The 22,103-nt window shown below is 26.7% G+C and overlaps 1 protein-coding gene and 1 long non-coding RNA gene across 6 annotated transcripts; one reads left to right on the forward strand and one right to left on the reverse strand.

Moving 5' to 3' along the window:
- The first annotated feature begins 762 nt into the window (after positions 1-762).
- On the forward strand, positions 763-19,430 carry LOC135927679 (uncharacterized). 5 transcript variants are annotated; one of them, XM_065463831.1, is made up of 9 exons: positions 763-893; positions 937-1,056; positions 1,098-1,208; positions 1,250-1,362; positions 1,408-1,517; positions 16,068-16,155; positions 16,437-16,614; positions 16,719-16,847; positions 19,197-19,430. In XM_065463831.1, the coding sequence occupies exons 1-9, from the start codon at positions 837-839 to the stop codon at positions 19,359-19,361; spliced, it is 1,071 nt and encodes a 356-aa protein (XP_065319903.1). In that variant the 5' UTR covers positions 763-836; the 3' UTR covers positions 19,362-19,430. The 5 variants fall into 5 exon arrangements, with proteins under 5 accessions (XP_065319903.1, XP_065319904.1, XP_065319906.1 ...); XM_065463832.1 differs by having other exon boundaries at positions 1,098-1,139; XM_065463834.1 differs by having other exon boundaries at positions 19,178-19,381.
- Positions 1,767-7,045, reverse strand: LOC135927680 (uncharacterized). Its single transcript, XR_010572150.1, has 3 exons — positions 6,979-7,045; positions 6,192-6,308; positions 1,767-1,885 (listed from the first exon to the last, which is right to left on the reverse strand). It is a non-coding gene; the product is annotated as an uncharacterized LOC135927680 (long non-coding RNA).
- Positions 19,431-22,103: the final 2,673 nt, after the last annotated feature.

Genomic DNA, 22,103 nt, shown 5'->3' on the forward strand with positions numbered 1-22,103 from the left:
GGTCAAATTCTTTATATTTTGAAACTTAATAACGTTAGCAACCTATTTCTAATCAATATATCCCAAAATAAACCAGACTTAAAATTCTGGCTAAATCAAGCCATCCTAGATTAATCCCTTCTTTTTCCCCTCAATTCCAAATAATCAAAAAACCATCCTTCACTCCTTATTTTACCAATAATTTTTTATACTCATTATCTTATATTCATTTCAATTGTCAAATATTATAGTAATACAATAAAATTTATAATAAAGAAAAAAAAATAAATAAAGATAACAAAAAATAAAACATTATACAGTCTTATTTTCTTGTTCTTTTTATCTCTCCTCCTTCTTTTGCCTCACTTTTACTTACTAACACTTAATTTATCTTTACTGTCTATCTTAACGGATGCCAGCTGTTCCGTGAGAGATGCCATAAGCTCTCTCAAATTAAACGGGCCCAGACAGTAGGGTAAATTTTCAGTGCCCACTTAATTGTGGGATGTCTCCCCGGTGTTTGATAGGATAGGATAGGAACACTAAAAGTCAATATAATACTTTTATCTCACCATTAATATGTGACCTCAGGAAATGATATACAATACTATTTATCCATATCCCTACATTTATGAATACAAATTCATATATTTTATGTTCATATATTTTACATTCATATATTTAACATTTTATCTAATAAAATCTACAGAAGATTCTCCTTTATTTTATAAAAAAAAGATATTAAAAAAAAATTTCATATAATAGTTATAGATTTTTATTCCCGTCAAGTATGACGGGAATAGCTGCCAGATCTCAATAGATATTTTATGTAGAATTTTTACTATTTTATTGAATTAATGAATGCTCACAAACGAAAAATAGACATATTATACAACAACAGGGCACGAAAACATGTTAATTTTTATATACTTTCTAATTTACATAAAAATAAGATAGGTTGAAAATAATATTAAAACGCAAATTACACATGCAACTATATGTCAAAAACTGAATGAGAAAAACATATCTATAAAACATTCTATTGAACATGTTAATAATCTAAAAGCGAATCGAAAAGTTTGTTATATATTTATTCCAATATGCATTATTAGTTATAGATGTATTATACCAATATGCAATTACGCTTACAATATAATAAAGTAAAATCACTGATTTATGATCAAAAATTTTTTAACATACAAATTGAAAAATTTCTAGACTTATTAACTGTATAATCTATTTAAAGAATATTATCAAAATTTTTTTATAGGATGAATTATATAAGCACATCAGCCATTCTTCTTATGATAATGAAAGAATATGTAATTTGATAACTAAAATCATGACTAAATCTGACATTATAAAACAATTGAAGCAATCCAAGTTTATTAAATATTTTTTATTGCGTTTAATATGTACATTTTATAGGGATAATACACTGTTATTTACAAATTTAAAAATGATTATTAATGATGTTGAATCTAAACAGGAATCAAATAGTCAATTTCAATATATAGAAAAAAATAATGAAAATAAAAGTATTTCAAGGCAAAATTTGAAAAAACTACTTAATGATAAATTTAAACCATTATTGATTGATATCAAAAATGAATCTAATTTGCCTTTTAAATGATATTTATATAACATATTTATATGCAGTGACCATACATCAAAATTTTTAGTAATTATATTGTGAAAATTAGGTTTTATATAAATATATAGTAACAAAATCTTTAAATTTTTAACAATCATAAACTTTGACAAATAATTTATGTTTTTGTCCAGTAACTTTAACATCAGGCCACTTTAGCAATTCTATAAAATGATTTTTAAAATAAGAAATTTGAAGTTTTGCCTTGTTATAGTGTTCAGCTTTGAGTCCTTTTGGGTATTGGGTATATTCTATCTATTAATAAATACAATAATTTAATATATTTAAATAAAGATTATGAGTTAAAGTGTAGTAATTCTATTTTGATTAACCTTAAATTTGTAATGGCTAATATGTGTTCATTCAAAAATTATATTGTCTGGGTTTTTTATAAATATAATGTTTAACTATAAAGTATTCTTAGGTATTTGGCTTGTCAAATTGATTTGGTAAAATGACCAATGTTTTACTGATCAAACCCAATTAAATATTTTTATGACAGTATTCACTTTATTAACTATATGTAATAACTGTTTTAGCTTCTGTACCTTGGCCTTTATATAAATCCTTAATTTGGGACACATCCATTTCTTCATTACAAAAAAATGTAAATTCTAATCTTGTTAATATAACCAAAAAAATAGCTGTTAACAGATTATGTTTTTTACCAATATCTCTTGGAAATATGTCAAGCAGAACTTATTTTTTTTAAAAATATAGGTGGCAAAATAAAAGCCCATACATCAAAATCCAAGTAATTTTATATTTTATAATAAAATATTCAAATTAATATTTTAAAATATAATTATTCATGTTTTTTGGGATGTAGTCTCAATTCTGCTTTAATAAAATGAATATTAGTTTTATATTATGATTTCAAAAAAAAAATTTTCATAAATAAATGCATTATATTGAATTTGGTTATATTTTAATTCATTTTTGAAATACTGTTTTGTTTTCACCTTTTGTGGTAGAGTTGTCCTCTGGTTCAATTGAATAAAATGTTTTTAATTATTGTAAAATTGCCATAAACACTAACTATTTTTCCAAGTGTTGCTAAATAAATTTGAGTCGATTATTAAAAGTGGCTAACTCAATATTTTATCCAGAAAAATATAACGCAAGCCTAAAGATTTTGCTCATAGATGGCATAAAGATGGACATTATTAGCAAAATCTTGGAATACTAAAATATTGAGCTAGCCATTTTTAAAAATCAGCTAAAATCAAGCTGTTTAATAGTACTATTTTCCCATACTCAAAGTTTTTGGTCGATTTTAGTTCTTTGAATGAATATTACCCCAAACAAAACAATTTTTTCTAAAGAAGTTGAACTAGGAAGGGTTAATAAGATATTTGCTACTTCCCTTAAAGGGCAAGGTGGAATGTTCCTTCCACTAGCTTTATGCCCAAATCTGATTAATGGTTATGGATTCTACCACATGTCACATATTTTATTTATCAAAGATATTGTTTTTACAGCAATGATTTATTATATCAACTAAGATGGCTTGATAATCACCACCTTACAGAATCATAGTTCTTTTATCATATTTTCATTGAATTCATTTTTTGTGAGATATTGGGTATCAAATGAGTAGGCAGCCATTTTAGATAATTTTTTTTCTTTTTTCAAATATGTTTGTAATTTTTTTTCTCTTCTGACAACGAAAAATTCGTTCTTGGTACAATTAAATAATATTGTTTTAAGATAAATCTCATTTTTTGGGACATGCATTTGTGTCCTTGAATTCTCAACGGCATAGCTGCAAGTTTAATTACATTTAAAAACTTTAAATTTTTTATCTAAAATTGTTCTTCATCTAAGATTTAATCACTTATTCCTCTGTCATATATTACAAACAGTTTCTTCAATAAAGGCGCTTTTTAAGATCTTTTGCAAATTTGTATTTGTTGCAAAAGGTTTTAACAATTTTTTTAATAATGGACATGCGAATTCCACTCGTTCTAGATCTGAAAATATAATTGTAATTGGTGCGGCACATTCATGAAATTGAATATCGTTAAAGGCCGATTTGTATATTAAAATTCTCCAAGTAGCTTTCATATTCGCTGCAATATCCTAACTAAGGAATACACTTTTTTAGGATTTAATTCTTCATTTATATTTTTAAATTGCCGGGAAATATAATATGCCGTAAGGCGATTTTCCTAGGTAGGGCTTTGGTTACTTTGGCTCTTTATTTGTTTTATTTTAATGTATGTTTACTTATATTTATAAAATATGCAATACATATTAATATTATAAATGTTAATGACAACACATAAAGAAACTAAAACAATTTGCTAAATTCTTCCTTAAAAATGCAAATAATAGAGCAAAGGACGATTTCGGTTTGTTTATATCCTGATCCCTAATATCAAATATTATATCAGATAAAAAAATAACAGCGCTTCAAAGTATCTTATACAAACTTGGCATGTAATTGCATTTGATAATGAATGTATAATGATCAAATCACTTCTTAGTTCAAGTTAATAATTCTCATGACCCAGTGGACGATTTTGAATTCTTATTACAAATGGAAGAAAATAAGAAAAGTTAAAATCACAATTTAAAACAAGACCGATTAATAGGTCCCATTATGAATTCTTTTAATAAATCCTTTTAATGCCAATAAACGAATTATTAATAGCACAAATATTATTGCATATTGGGAAGGAACAAAGTTTAAGAAACGTGAATAGCTAAGCAATACAAGTTTTGGTCGGGAGAACATTTTCAGAATTGAAATATATTCTATTGCCACAAAGAGCAATATTGGACAAAGATATTGTCCTATTCATACTTATGTAAGATTATAGCTTTACTTAGATTGTATAATGTTAAATTATATAACGTAGTTTTTATTTATATAAGAGTATAATTTTACCAAGATAATGTGTTATATTTTATATCGTAGTTTTAATTATTTTATTTTTATTTTGGCCTTGAAAGAAATGTTGATAATCAAACAATATTTTATTATTATTTATTTTTTTCTTACGTTATTTGTAGTTTTATTTAAAAAAGGAAGAGAAAATTCGTTGAAAAATAGAGAGGAGATGAGACCGAGATTTAATCGCGAGAGAGAGGGGGGGTATTAATTGCTATAACTGCAAGGCCATATATTCAGAGATTGTCAAGAAACAAAGTATTTTGTGTGTGGAAAATATGGTGATATAGTCCCGCATTGGCGGAAGCAAAATAAATTGAAATGTATCGGGTACGGGAGATTTGATCATAATAAGGAGGAGTGTAGCATAGGCAAATATAATATAAGAGGGGGTTTTCCACAAAGGAGAACGGATCAAAATACTCATGTGCAGGCTATAGAAAGTGAAAGACGCAAAGAAATAATTATGTCCAATTTTAAGGAAGAAAATGGAGAGTATAATGCGGTATGTTTTTAGTGTGGGAAAGAAGGATATGTGGCAAGAGATTGTATGAGTTAGTGACTATAAGGGTGTGGCGGAGGTAAGGGTGGAGAAATATAAAGTTTACCAATAATGTTAAAAAAATAAATATGATACATGAAGAGATAGCGTATGACATTTGTCCTAGAGTGTTGAATGAAAGTGTTGTTTCAATGTTATTTGATACAGAAGCAGCAATTTCAGGGATGGGGTACGATAATATCGAAGTATTTGGCCAGATCGTGAGAGCTACACTACATCCTCACTATCTGGCCCAAACTTCTGATTTAATCCTGAGGAAGTAGAACCTGCTTCATGGTAGCATAGTATATAGTCCCCCAAAATCTGATAATTGATAGAATAAATATTTTTAAATTTCTTGATGCCAGTCATTTTGCTTATTTTACCCGGAGACTCTTTACAGAAGAAAAGTTAGAATTGTCAGCATCCGAAAGATAAATTACAAGATTTGGTTCATTGATGGATATGCATATGTCATAAAAATCTTCAACTGAAATTGAGTATTACAGTGATCAAGGGATGCTAACGGCTTTCTCAGGATAGATATATTAGATGTTATTTTAATCATATATTGTAATCATGATTTTATATACAAATATAAATTGACAATAAAATTATAGGTTAACTTTAAATTGTGTTTTGTATTTCTTTCCCTATATTTATCAGAAAATATAATTAAAACTATTTATCGAGCTATATATGTGTACAAAATTCAAATTTGAACATTTATAAAATTTAATTTCTTAACCTGAACTGAACCTTTATAATTTTTTCTTCCTGGAACTTTAACAGAACCGAACCTATATATCAAAAGTTCGACATTGGGCCCAATCATTCTTAATTTTAAAAATATAGGCTATTAGTTTATTTAGCTGAGAAGTCTGATCTGATATATCTCGAAATGATGAGTAATATTTATAAATATATAATAATGATTCCTTTTAAATTGCAATAGTTCATTTGTTTATAATTATTTATTTTATTGGTATATTTTTTTATATTCATTATATCCTATTCTTTATTTTATAGACAATTTCCCCCATATTATAAATTGGATTGATTACACCCCCTAATTCTTAAATAATTAAAATGAACATTGTAAAAATACGATTCAATCAACTTACCATAACTCCAAAATTTTTTGGCATAAGACATCTTTCATGCATCTTTTCTTCCGCTACATGGATCATACAGAGCACAAATCTATGGTTTTCTCTACTAGTGTTAGCCATTATTTTTACCTAATTCATTAAATGGAAAAATTATTTAACAATTAAGTCCAGAAAATCGAATAATAAAATATTCATATTCGATTCGTAAATTCCGAATCGAATGATTTAGTATTCATGTTATACGAAAATAATGTATTCGTATACGAATAACGAATTATTCGATTTATTTAAAAAAAGTTAATATTTTTCAGATATTTTATTTAGTATACAATATTTAATTGCAAAATTCAATAATGTAAAATAAAATCATAAGAATAGTTATTGTAATTTCAAAATGAATTGATAAAAAAGACAAAGGGTATACTAGTTGTTCTTTTAGTGACCTGCCATTTTTGGTAGTACAAAGTCTATAAAATTAAAATAGACGCTCAAAAAAAGCGCTATTGTTTCCTCCTACTGATAGCATGATTTTACAAATTAATTTTGCTTTATGAAATTTTAAACAAGAAGTCACTACAACGATGAGAAAAAAAAAATTTATATTACAAGTGCCAGAAAAATAAGGTATTTGATTAGAGTGGCTCTCATTTAAAAAAAAACAAATTAATTAATAATATTTGCTAATAATTCTAAAATTAATTAATAATTCGAATAATTTAAATTTATTATTCGTCAATTTTTTTTATTCATATTCATAAATTTAGAAATTGAATTTATAAATAATTTTCGATAGGCCTACTTCAAATGAATAAATATAAGAATCTTAAGAAGAGATTATGATTTCTTAATATAAATCCTATATACCAATCATACACAGCCATAAATTTTTTTTTAATATTAACTGACAGAATATTGACGTGGGATTAGCAAGTCCCACTAGCTTTAAATTTAGTAATCATGATTGAAATAATATCTAAACAAAATAAATACTCAAAACTTTCTTAAATTATAAAAGATGGATAAAACTTTGCTATAAAATTTAATTTATATATAAATGATTAAATAACTTTATAAATTTAAAATTCTGTCATGTAAAAATCTTTTGAATTTGACATCAAAATTTTATTTTTTAAATAAATTTTTAATAATTAATTATTTCAAGATTTTTTGCCTATAGTTACTAATAAAAGCTATATTAGGATACAATTTAAACCTTCTACTCTATTTAATTTTAAATAAGATTAAGTGGTTAGCCAAACCCCGGGGTTTACCTAACTCTAGTCTTCCCTACTTGAATTTTTGTTTGGCAGGCTTCAATTTAGGTACAACCTTAGAAAGAAAGAAAAAAGTAAATATATGCTTTACGAACAGGGCATTTTTAATGTAACCACCATGGATAATGCCATTATCTACATATCAAGGTGGCAAATGATATTAAATGCCAATATAATACTGATTCAATCTGGCATCAATGATTTATAAGTAAACAAGGATCTCCCGATGTGTGGACATACGTTGGGGTTACAATAATGGAATTTTTTATCTTTCATATGAAGTTCTCCGGATAATAATATTCTATGGTAGTCCTTCATTTGTCTTTATCCCTCATTTTATCATGATTGAGAAATTTTTTAAACCCTGATGTTTATTAAATAATTGAAGTTTATTTTAGGGCTCGTTTCATGCCACTTATAATTTCAGACTCACTTGTTTTCCATTAAAAAGCCTACCACCTCATGGGAAATTTAAACAAGTATAGTGCTTATCTCAGGGGTATATTGTAGATGACCACTTCTAGGGATATTATATTAAGTTGCGAGTTTCTTATGCTGCCTTAAAACTATCCTAGACATAGCATCACGAGCTTTTGTTCATAGCCGTTACTTTTCTCAAAAAAAAATTCTCTTAAATAAACTCTTTAGGAAGTAGTCTATGATGGGGAAAATTAAAATATGGGAATATTTTTAATTAAGAAACTATTTAGAATAGAATCTAACCCATGTCATCCTTCTATTGTTACAACATTTATACTATAGTTTTTACTATTTTTGGCGTATTCTCTCAAATAAAAATTTGTAATCTTTAAAATACAATTTATATAATATCAATGATAAATACTAGCTAACTCGTTAGAAATTTATATACATGTGCATTTTGATCACATCAAAAAAGGGTAGATACTCCTGATAGGTTTATAATTTTTTGATAGTCCCTCAATTTCAGGCAACGGCATCGCTGTTTGATTCAATTAAATTGTCTTTCTTTAAATATCAAAACTACTTTTTGATATGAGTGGAGTGAGGACAGGGCTAGCAAAAAAATTTCCAAAGAGTAGTTGTAATTAAATTTTGGCTTAAAAAAAATAAATTTTATTGGAATAAGAAGATATATAAAATATGTTATTTTAAGAAATTCGTTTGTAATCCAAAAACTTTCAAATCCTTCCAATGAGATATACCTTAAACTGGATCTAGATCCCTTACAGTCATGACCTGACACCGAATCGGATTCATTTTTTGCAAATACCCGACCAAATCCACTACCGGATTTTTTATAAAAATTTTATTAACTTAATGACTATACTTAGAATTAAATTAAATTTACTCAAATACTATTATATAAAAATCTTTTACCCAGACTAAAATTGTTTACATGCAAAATCCTTTACTTACTATCTAATCCGAGGATTAATCTATAAAGAATTCAAAAGTAGCGGATGAATATATTTTTCTTTCTTTTTTCTTCAAAAATTATTTTCATGAAAACTTATAATCAGTAAAAATTCTTACATCCGAGTCTATCAAAAATTTAGCCTTGGGCGCAATCTTGAACAATGTATTGACATAATGCATGCTATTAGCTGATATTTCATGTATACCTGACTTACCGTCTTTCCGAAGAAATTCATTTTCAAAATTGAATGTAACGTAAATGCTCTCATCAATTCGCGCCATCTCCACTTTCTTTAAACTTAAATTGATACATTTAAATGTGACTATATTCTATTGAAATATGTTATTAAATTAGTTTTCTAAATCATTTCATCCAATATACTACTGGTAAAGTTGTTAAAGTATCTATACAAACATATGGTATCGATAGCAAGATAAACAGATATATTTTTAGTGGTATCTGTATTTTTTAAATACATTTTAAGATACATCTTGATATAATTCTATTTTATCTATTTATATTTAAAAAAATAGTATTTGAATTTAATTGAACATTATATCCGAGTTTTATGCATAAACAAACCTGACAAATTTTATTTTACGCAATGAATGGCGACAACAAAATAAATTTTAAATTTTAGTTGATGAACTATCAAAGTTTTTAACGGATTGTAAACTGACAACTTCTGAAAAAAATTAAACAATATAATATCATATTTTTTTTAGGTATCCCTTACAGGATATGAATAATGATATAAATTTTTCTCATCAAATTTTGAATGATTTTTTAAAAATGTGTGTTGGGATTTTAGCATATTTAAAGATTCCAATATAAAGTTGCATTTCATAAAATATAACACCACTCCTGAAAAGTCACCGGGTAGAAAGACTTTTAATGTGGCTTAAAATGTCTTTACAGATAAACGGGGACACAAATGATAAAATTTTGAGAGCTCTATTACTGAAATTTAACAATTATTATCTATAATAATTATTAATTTAATTATATATTTCGTATATGTAAAACTAAAATCTAACAAGTATTATTTATCATTAAATTATGTATTTTGTAATATCAACGCAATAATTTATTTTAACTCACTTCAAAATTTGAATTTTAATAAAAATATATATTGAGGAAAATTGTATCGGTATCTACATACAAATACATTTGTAGCGATGTATTTGTGTCTATATCTGAATGCATATAATATCATGTATTGATCTAGATTCAGCTGAAAAATATCTTTTAACAACTCTGGTTAGGTATTATCTAGAATCTAGTATTAAAAACTGATTATTGAAAGCTTCTATTAAGGCTTGGATATTTGAATTAACAAAAACAATATCTCAATAGTATCTGAGTGACCAAATTTCTATCAAAACCTACTTTTATCTCATTTTTACGTTCCGCCATGAAGCGCTTTAATTTAAGAGATTAATGTGCGTGCCCTAGAGACTTTAATAGGCTGATTTTAACCTGAAAGCCCCTTCACCTAATGTTTAAATTTTTTAACTCATTCGCTCGTCTGCTCTGGTTTATAAAAAATCAACCCTCCCACCTGCCCATTCATCTAATAAATTTGTTTACCTCTTCTCTCCGTAATAAAATCTTTTTTTATAATATAAGCTCGTTCTGTTCATTTCCCCTGAAAAATATTATAAATTCTCTCACCCGTCCTCTCGCTTACTATTTGACATCACCACTATGAATTTTTTATAAAATGCTTACTAAATATTTAAAAATGAATAGATTTACAATTTTTTAGTAAAAAATTCCATCCTTGGGAAAATCCTGACAGTATCGTGAGTTGAGTTTTGGATGATCAAAGTGCAAATATCTTTCACTATATTCTCCCTTTTTCCAACTTGAAAACAAATTAAATAAATATATTACATAACGATTTTAATTTTTAGTTGTGCAAATATCTTTCACTATATTCTCCCTTTTTCCAACTTGAAAACAAATTAAATAAATATATTACATAACGATTTTAATTTTTAGTTAAAATAACTGTAAGACCATATCCACGCTCGGATTATTTTTGAAACTTATTTCTGTTTAGCCTAGACTATTCAGCGACACCCTATTCTGGTTTGTTTTAAGTTTCTACAATAAATTAACGATTTGCCTAACTATGATTAAAGTCATTTAATCGTAAATTCGTCCACCTTTTTCATTGGTCTATTTAATATTTGTAAATTAGAATTCATCAATAATGATGCCATCCATTTTGATCGAAATGGACGAAAATACTATTAATATCTTACGATCAAAGGTGACCCTCCCAAATAAATATTACTTGTTATTTATAAGTTTTTTAGATAAATTAAATGAAAGGATTCCATAGATCTAAATAACCTCTTTCTTTTTTTTGGCGGTTAAGAAAAGCTATATAGAATGTAAACAGACAACTGTTTAGAAATAAACCGAGCGTTGACACGGCCTATGGGATTTTTTAAATTTATTTTTACTATTAAAAAATAAATGGATCACTCGCTATTTACTTACCAAAAAAAGGCTATATTTTAGTATGTCATTCTTAAAATTAAAATATTGAACAAGATAAATCTATTGCAACAAATAAAAATGTGTCTTTGGAATTCAAGCCACTTGAAAAAAAGGTCTTTTAAATCAAAATAAAATTCAAACTTGATAAAAAAACCTATTAAATCAGATCCACTATTCATTCTTATAATAAATGATTCTGATAAAGCAATGTGGCACTATCAGATTATCGTTACGGGAACACCATGTCAATAAATATTTCCATACTAAAATGACATTTAAATTGATTAAAATAAAAAAGAATCTACATATAGGCTAATGCCTGATATAGGCTAGTGGGGTTGATATATATTAGATGTAGGCGAAGGCCTGATTTTGGCTAGAGTTTTGCTATAAAAGTATAATTTTTGCATTTTTAAAATCGTTTTATTATATATTATTTATCTGCTCTGCTTGATTCTCTATAAAACACATATATGGGGTATGATTAGCTTCAAAAAATAAATAAATAGTGTATATATTGGCATAAAAAAAATTTCAATTTACCGACACCTGCCTTCCATAACAATAGCCTCAAAATCAAGTTACAAAATCAGATATTATCCTTTAGATAAAATGACGTCCTGGTTCCTGTTTTAATTTTTTTAAAGGGATTCTGCTTCCGGCTTTCTTAAAATTTTAACAGGTTTTATTTCCAACTATGTTAATAAAGGAATGAAAATTTGAAAAATTTAATACGCTAAATAAACCCAGTAAATGCATATAGATAACTGCGCTTCTGGTTCTTTTAAGTTTTTAAGAGAGGAGTCCATGTCCAATCTTAAATAAATTCTTTTAAATTTTATTAATCAAATGGTAGAGTAAAATGATATATTTATATCTCTAATAAAATATTGGTTTTTGCCTATTTTCTGTTAGTTGTTAACCAACTCAGAAAGTCAGGCGTGATTGCCACCTTTAAGTTGTAATAACGATTATTTTTCTGATCATTCATTCCATAATGAGATATATACTTATTATTTTTTTTAAAAAGAGTATAATGATTTAATATATTTACTTCTAGTTTTATTTTTTTTCGGCCTAGTGATTCGATTTCGGAATGAGTCGGTGGTATTTGGCACGGTGTACTGAACATTTTGATAAATCGTAACCGCTTTACTATTAGAATTAATACTGTGATTAAATGTAGGAGGCTTTCTTGTTATATGTCTGACCAAGTCCTCGGTAATCAAAAATATGGGAATATCATCCTCATTGCTTGAATCTATGTATTGCTTCCTTAACTTCGTCACTTCCTTACTAGATAATTTTGTATCGCCCACATAATAATCGGATTTAATCTTGTCAATTTTATTTGAACCTGCAAGAAATATTAAGGACATTATGACGAAGAGAATATTGCCAAATAACGATTGAATTTTTAGTAGTTGATACATCATGTTCTCAAATGTTTGTTTTTCTATAAAATTAAAATTTATATTATGCAAAATAATAATTATCTTTGTTATTTTATTTATTCTTATATTAATTTTTTTATGAAATTCTGTCCCAAATATTAATTTTTTTAAAAACAGTTCCTTTTTTTCCACCCACAAATACAAATAAACATTTGATTATTGATAAATAAAAGAATCTCAAAATTACCGTTGATTTGTATGAAATAAAGAAAAATAAAAAGATAAGAAGGAAAAAAAAATAAGAGAGAAAGAAATAAATAAAAAAGAAAGAAAGAAAAAAAACAAGAAAAAATTTATTCCTCTACCTAATCCTATTGCAAAAAAAATGTATAGACCTGCCATTTAAAAAAAATCCACTTGTAAAATTTCGGAAATAGATAGAACACTTTAATAATATTATAGAAGCTTTTGACCACAATTTTTTTTATAAATTTTTTAGAGTTGAGAATTTTTTATTAAATTGACCTTTTTTAAGAGTAATTTTCTGAAAATTTAATATTTTTCAGTGATGTAATATTTAATCAGTTTTAAAATAATCGCAAATATCCTATATATTCTGTGTCTAAATTTATAATTTGATAGTGATCAATTTTTTTTAAATTTCTATTTTAAGTATTTTTTTAAAATCTTAAATTGGCTCTAAAGCTAAATAAAAATAAATCTAGTACAAGGTCGATTTTTTAAATATTAAAAATAAGGAATATGAATGAAACTTAAGAGTTTAAAAAAAGGAAAAAATTGTATCTATTAAGAGCCTCATGCCCTAATTTGAGGAAATTTTAAATAATATTTATTAGATCAAATATAAATTGTTGACGATATAAATACGACACTCCGCCCTCATTTTTTTTGATATACTATTTGATTTTGTCAAAATAATTTTATTGTAATATTTTCCAATTTACAAAAAATGTTTGATATTTCTAGCAATTGTTCTCTTAAACTATAACAACTACAAAACAATATTTTTTACAGGAAAATTAAAATATGCAACGATATTTCTTATCCAACTTGTAAAAATGCTCAATAATTGAAATTTAAAATGCCCCTTATCATGCACAATTAGAAAAAAAATGTTTGTAATATTTGAACCAAATTATTCTTTAATCACTACTATTTTATTGATAATCAAACTTATTGATTCTCAGGAGTATAATAGAGAGGAATCTTTCTCCGGATTCACGAATGTTAGCGATTCAAAACTCAAAGATATTCCGAAAAGTTTTTTGAAATTTATTTATAAATTATTTTAGACTAAAAAATTTTTCGAACTTGATCAATAACCTCTTATTTGCTACCTACCTTTATTCATTACCAAATCACTAAACCAAATAAGCTGATCGAACTTGTAAAATAACGGGTTAACGCTTAAAGGAATCAAAAATTAATTAATTAAAGTAGACCAGTTGTGAATTAGAAATATTAGTTAAAGCATTTTTGTCTTCGTACATTTTAATAATCTCGTTATTTTTTTTAATCAATGTTTGTATTTTTTATTAATTATTAAATATCTAGCTTTAGATACCTTATTCCAAATGACTATTTTTTGTATTCATAATAAATAACTATATTTTGTATTCTTAATAAATATCCTAAGTATGTTTTAAAAACAAAATAATATTTGAAATTTATTACAAATATTTACTGACCGATAATATTTATTAGCCTATTGGCATATTTTTTTTTGAGTTTGTAAACTGACTAGCAATAATGGTGATGTAGCCTTAAAAATTTGAAGTTGGGCCATATTATATTTTTTTTAAAAATAGGTATGGACACCCTAAAAAGGGCAATAAATGGAGATGAAATTTATTTTGTAAAAATTTGAGATGCAAATATTTTTTGAAATTTAATATAGTGTAAAAATGGTAGGTAAATCATGTTATTAATTTTAAATAATTTATATAATTCAAATAAAATAAAATAATGACTGATTAAAATGATGTCTATAATATTCATCCTAGCAAATCTCTTTTAATAACCTTTCCAGCGCCGTAGCCAGGGAAGGTGGGTCCCTCCCAAAACATTCTTCAGCCACAAACTTGACCTCCAAATTTATTTCTAATCGCTTATAAAAAAACTCCAAAATATTGGCCCCGAGTAACCCTTTGCCTCCTCATCTCAACCACGACTTTGAATACTCCTTTTCTTTTATTGGCTGTCATTATCAGACCTATGGTCCATTATAAAACTTGCATGAAATGTCATAAGGTGATAACAGAGCTCGCATTCGGTAGTAAATAGCAACGACGAATATAAAAATGGAATAGTATTAATAGGATTTTAAAAAAAATTTCGCACCATAGGTAAATCACTAAATTCCTTCTTTTGTGACCAGTTATCTTTTTCTAAATATTAGATTCCAGATAGGATATCTAAATAGATAGGATTTCATAAAATTAATATAATATTTTTAATTTGGAATTGCATTTATTAAGGTCTTTATAAACTTTTACATTGATGCCAGTGTTCTCCCGTTTGTCTCCAATATTACTAATTTAAGTTTATTATTCTAGCATCTTGAGCGATTATTATATGTTCTTCTTTCAAAATATCGAATAGGGTTTAGTTTAAAATTATAGAAGAGATAGAACCTATCGGATATATCCATAAAGATTGTAAAGCGTGATTTGTTCAATTTATTGATTTGTTACCTATAAGTAAACTGACAACGATAAATCTGATAAGAATTTACAGCTATTCAGAATGGACAAAAATGGCAATTTTGAACAGCTGTTAATTATTCCAGAACTCATTGTAAATCAAGTAACCTTCCACCATTCAGCAACTAATTGCCAAATATAGAAACTATTTATCCAAAGTCTTTTAATTTTTGGATTGGCTATATAGAGTTTATATCATTTTTTATAGAATCGGATAGATAATTTTAAACGGTCATTTTAACAATGCCAAGCTATAATAGCTAGAAATATGCACAAAGGTGTGCTACCACATTGAATCTATTCCCAGTCATAAAACTCACTAAATCTTTGGTGTCCGACTTTCCCTGATTAATCATGGCATTTTTTAAAACACCATTCTAAATAATGATATCTTAGATTACTTTATCTGTATGAAAATTATTATAAGTGGATTGATTTTGACAAGTTTTTACAAAAAAATAATAGAAATTATTTTCCCTTCTAAATTATTAAATTTAATATATCAAACTTTGACTATGGTTTTACTATATTTTTCGACTCATAAAAAATTTCATGATTTTGAATATATTCTTGAAATTATTATAAAGGCAAAGAATATGTATGCTCGACTATAATGATGACTGGGAGAATAGGGACACCATTCGTGTTACCAGAATTAGCATATCTAGAAAATTTGTAAAAGCAAGTGTATTATTATTTTTTTAGATTTCAATAAATATTTATGCAAACTTGACAAATTTGTACCTTATAATTTCAAATTGGTTATAAAGTTGTAATTAAATAACTAGTTTAGGCCTGATTCGAGAATAATCATTATAAAAAATTTAAGAAAAAAATAATTATAATTATTCAATTTTTAAATTATTTACTTACATCATTTATATTTATTGTTTTAAAGTGAAATTTTTAGCACATCAATATATATTTATGTATCTAAATTATCAATAATTAAAAAGTCCGCAAACTTTGCACCTGGGGCGAAAACACAACACTCTTTTTATTCCTATGAGTGTGCGACAAATTTATAGATTCAACAAAATTCAGGGAGCTTATCATATCCCCGCAGACGCCATTTACAGAATGAACGCGATTTTGTATACTAGGAACCAATCGGTTGTGAGAGTTATCAGCGATGTTAGTTTTTCTGTATTTTTAAAAGAAACGAAACCACTTTTAATTTAATTTTGTATAAATTTTTATTTATAGTTAAATCTAGAAAATTTTATTTATTTTTGTAGATGTTCGTTCAATTCAAATACGAATGGGGTGAAGAAAATAATTCTTCTCCTCGACCTCAAATGTGTTTCTTGGAATACGACATTAAATTATATATTAGATGCATCTTACCGAAAAATTACGGGGCTCAAGTAATATTACAATAATTTAAAATTTATAAAAGAAGTAATTATTCTCGAAAAATAATTACTTTATTCTCGAAGAATAATTATTTTATTCTCGAAGAATAATTATTTTATTCTCGAGTTATTGGAAGATAAAAAAAATGAATATCCCTAAAGTTTAATTACTTTCTGTTCATTGTCAACCTTAAACGATTTATTTAATAACTAGCATTTCTTTTATATAAAGTTCGTTTTTTATTTAGTATTTTAAATGATAAAATTATTTTTTTTAAGACCAAATCACTTTTAATAATCCAACTTACTTTGTAACCTCGATCAAATAGAGACTATTTAAAGTTAAAGTTAAGCATGTTAATATCAAATACACTACCGGCCATAAATGACTGCACACCCTGCATTTTTACATAAAAAAATTAATAACTTAAAACTTTTTAACTTATTTGGGTAAAAGCGAATTGATTAATTAATTTAAGATGTCTAGACATGTTTAGAAATAAAAAACTCGGAATTTCTATAAATCTTTCTATGAAATTTTAGCCTTTAAAAATAACATGTCAAAAATGACCAATTTGGTAAAATAGGGTTCATTAGTTTTTTTCAGCAACAATTTTAAGTTGCCCATTATTTTTTGGAAGAAAGTCATTTATCACATTCTAATCTGTTTATTAATACCTATTTTTAATTATAAAAAATTCTTAGATTTTTTTTGTTTTAAAATCATTGTTTAAAGAAACTTTCAGATAAATTTTAACGAACATTCGACCAAAATGATTAAAAGAAAAGAAATCTATTCCAACTAAATGCAAAATAATTAATTTACACATAAGTGGTAAAAGTAATCCGAATTGTCAGAGAATTAACTCTAGCACGAGGAACAGTAGATTGTATACTTAAGAGATTACGCAACAATAATACAATATCGAATCCAAAGAGGCCTGGAAGACCCCGCAAAACGACTTTAAGCGAAGATAGGTATATAGCAAGGATCAGTAAACACAATCGACGCCTTGTCGCCTCAGAGATAGCTGCGGAGATTAATCTGACTCGTGAAAATCCGATAAGTGTCACAACTGTGAAAAGGCGCCTTAGGAGCTTTGAACTTTATGGTAGGGTAGCGGTTAAAAAGCCACTCTTGAGCAAATAAATAAACTCAAGCAATTAGACTGGGCACGAAAACATTAATTTTGGACATCTGCCAACTAGTACGGCGTCTTATGGAGTGATGAGTCAAAATTCGAAATCTTCAGTTCTAAAATCGGGGGAGGGTCTGTTATGGTATGGGGGTGCTTAAATTAAAGGAATCCTTAACAAGGTGAGATACCGGCAAATCCTTGAGGACTATGTGATTTCATCAGGAAAGTGTTTGATCGGGAATAACTTTTTATTTCAACAAGATAATGACCTAAAGCATTCATCCAGGCTATGCAAAGATTATTTACAAAATCTACAACACCACGGTATTCTCGAGTTGATGACTTGGCCATCCCAGTCTCCCGATCTCAATCCAATCGAACTTTTATGGAATCACCTTGATCGACAAGCGCGAAAAAGCCCTCTAACCTCTCATTTGCACCTTTGGGAAGTATTACAGAGAGAATGGAACAATATCACTTCCGAATGTTTAAAAAAATCTCATCGAAAGATTACCAAAATTTTTTGCAGCAATTATTAAAAATATAGGTGGTCATATTGATGAGACCAAAATTTGTTCTTAATTAATTGCTATGTCTTTTATTTTTTGTAATTTTTATGCAATAATATGTAAACTTATAAATAAATTTGATAAACCTCATATTGTGTGTTATTTGTCTTATTTTAAGAAAAATGTTAAGAAAATGCAGGGTGGGCAATCATTTATGGCCGGTAGTGTATATATAATTTATAACGATTATGCATTTCGATTTATGATATTTTAATTATTCCCACGAATACCGAGGAAATATGATCACTGTAGAAATTAGTAAAAATTTGGGTGATGTGTGGAACAAATATTATTTATTAATATTTGATTGCAAGCAGTAGCGTCACTAGGTGGAGAGCGCATGGGCTCATGCCCCTAAAAAATTTGAAAAGACTCTTCAAAATTTTGATTTTTTTTATATTACTAAAACAAAGGTAAATAAGCTAAAAAAAAGAGAATGTAATTTTAGATAATGTTAGAAAAAAAGTTAGTTTTGAAAATAATTTTATAAATTATTTTGAGCTACCTGAGATTGTAAAGGCTAGTGACACCCCTGATTGCAAGACTAAAAAAAGTAATAGTACATTAAATAAATAAATAAAAAATGATGATTTTTTTAAAATGCTTTTATGATTACTTTTTTTGATTTAAAAAGAAACGTATTATATTTCCAGTTAAGTTATACTCAATTAGGAAGCGGCGTTAGAGTGGTTGAAAAATTTGACAATAAAAGCATAACCTACATGTATCACAACTATTACATAGATTACATTAGTTGGCCCGGGGCTATGGTAAAAGGAACACTTCACGATTTCAGGATTTATTTTATGAACTGTTAAAACTAAATTATCATTATATTCTTACCGATAATTTATTGTAGAAATTTTATAAAAAACGGATCTGGTTATAAAAGGATATGTATTTAATAAAATGTTTTTTTATCTATAACTCAAAATTAAATTTTCTCTTATTTATTTTCCATGAATTATTTTTCTAATTCACATTTTAGCTTCACTATATTCCATTTTCAGACATTTTTTATATATCACTTTACGATTCAATTTGGTAATTGTGGGATGAAATAATTTAAATATTATAAGGTTTTACAATTAACATTATTGCATCAAAAATTTACAAAACTCCCATTAGAGGGCATCTCCTTATATCATAGATACGGTAAAATAACCTCCAAAGACTAGTATCTCATACCAGTAATACAGAGACATTTCAATAGGTATTAATGAAAATCTTTTATTCATAAGACACTTTATTTATAAGACACACCAAATGAAGTGGGATGATAGTATTTCTGGTATATTCTTTTTAATTTATAAATTTTTAAAATAATTATTTTGAAGATTTAAAACTGCGCCTTTCCTAAAGTCATTTAATTCAATATGGTCATTTATTCTGCAAAGACAATGCATACTTTTTTGGATTTTTACAGTCTCTAACTTTTTTGATATATAGATTCTATTCCGTTAAGGTTCCAGGAAGATAAAATTCATATAGGTCTAAATTCGGATTAGGTTAAAAAATTAAATTTTATAAAGGTTCAATCCGTTCAAGTTCAAAAACCATTAATAAAGCTTCATAAAGAGTTAGTCATGATTATTTTATATATGTTATGATAAATATAGTGGAATGCGAAAAACAACTATTAAAATTAACCCAAAATCTTTGGTCAATTTTATTTGTATATAAAATCGTGATTCGTTATTACAAACGTACAATTAAAATATCATCTGATAAATCCTTTTTGTTTTCTTTAGTGGTGTATTTTTATCTTGAAAATGCTGTAGACCGAAACCTGTATAGATGGGACAGACATGGCTTTTGTTGTTGATAAATAGAGTTTTAGTTGCTCTTTTCTTCCACCTTAATATGCTAGATTATCTGAGTTTTAAAAAAATCTGTTCGTTGCCGTTAAAGGAATTTATAATGGTATACCTGTAAGATATGATATATTAATTTTGTGGTAATAAAATATAGTATAGTTTTTATATTGTATAAATTTATGCATTGAAATTATAAATAACATAAGCTTTATTTTAGAAAATACCGAAATTATATAATTATAATAATTAAATTTAGAATGGGGGTCATCCAGGGGGGGGGAGTGGATGATCGAAGTTGGAAAGGGATCTCTAAAGAGATTCTCTGTTGTAGGTAAAATTAAATCCCCTGGCTTGGATCTTCTGTGCCAAATTTTTTTTTCTATGTTTTTAAATAATTGAAATCTCGTGCTCAAAGATTCTTAGGGTGCTGTGATTATAGGCATTAAAATTAAATTTTGGTGGTCGGAATAATTTTTTTTAAGGTTTCAGCAGGGTCATAGCAAAGTCGGAGATTTGTTCTAGCTGAATAATTAATACACGTGAAGTTCCGGCTTGGACTATATTAGGTAATGTCCTCAAAGCTAATTTATTTATTATTTGGGGCTAGGTTGACGTCTGATTTGTAATGTAATAGGTGGTGACCTTTATTTTAATTGTAATTTACGCGAAAAACCCAAGGTTAAATCTGGGTATCCCAACTATCATAGCCAGTTTTCGCTTTAAAAAAGTTACTGTTGACCTCAAGGTAACCGATCGTAAGAAGTTAATCAACGGAACGGGTAATAAAATCCAAATATTTTTGTGTGTGGAGTTGGTCTGATATAAGATTGGGGCAATTTCTGTTCCAGGTGTCAAGGGCTAAGATTAGGTCGTAGCCTGGGATGAGCGCTTAGAGTGTGTACAATTCATGGGAGGAAAAATTAGAAAAAATGAAGGCTGACATAGATAAACATAAGGGTGAGTGGTTGCCAATCTCACCAGATTTACATGATAAAGTGACTTGCTGAAAGGCAGAAGTGAAGAACTTTAAGTTCAAAAGGGATTCCAATAGGTCTATAATTTTAAGTTCATAGGTCAGAAGATCGTTAATTTTGATGGGTGAGGACCTCGTGGCATTGATTATATTATGATGATGCGATATAATATCGTTGAAAGCCTTTTAATAATTGATGAGTAATATAAAAGATCAAGAAATTATATAATAGAAGTCTTTATAAATTATTTATGGGATAGAAATAATTCTCATAAAATTTAAAAAATATTTATAACAATGTCAAGGTTTTATCAATTTTTTTGGAGTAATAAAAGAAGAAAATAAACGAATATATTTTAAGAATAGACACATAATGACGGTTTTAGAAAAGTTGGTTCAAATTTATTATTTTTTTGTTTCAAGCCTTGTCTAATTTTTAGAATTTTTTCTTCTATAGGAATCACTAAATATTTTCATAACGCGATTGACTTGATGTCTGGAATTGTCAAATATAATAATTATAATTGTTATAGAATGACCATCCCTATTCATATTATCAGTGAAATTTTTTTGATCATTCTTTTAAGAAATATTTAAAAATAAATATTTACAAAAGAAAAATATTCATCTATAGATTTTGAAAATAATAATATATTTCTAATATCATTTAAAAACCAAAGAAGGCTATAAAATTTAAAATAAGGTTTATAAATAAAAAATTGAGATGGTGGTTAGTTCGAAAAAGATATATCGGAGTAGCTCTTACTGAG

The sequence above is a fragment of the Gordionus sp. m RMFG-2023 genome, chromosome 3, assembly GCF_954871325.1.
Source record: "Gordionus sp. m RMFG-2023 chromosome 3, tfGorSpeb1-WG-v2, whole genome shotgun sequence".
NCBI lineage: Eukaryota > Metazoa > Nematomorpha > Gordioida > Chordodea > Parachordodidae > Gordionus > Gordionus sp. m RMFG-2023.

Bases quoted from the DNA above. Each gene is read 5' to 3' on its own strand.
- LOC135927679 (XM_065463831.1), top strand. From the start codon at position 837: ATGAATGCTCACAAACGAAAAATAGACATATTATACAACAACAGGGCA. The intron at 1,057-1,097 runs GTTTGTTATATA...TATTAGTTATAG, and splicing joins ATCTAAAAGCGAATCGAAAA to ATGTATTATACCAATATGCA. The intron at 1,363-1,407 runs GTTTATTAAATA...TACATTTTATAG, and splicing joins AAACAATTGAAGCAATCCAA to GGATAATACACTGTTATTTA.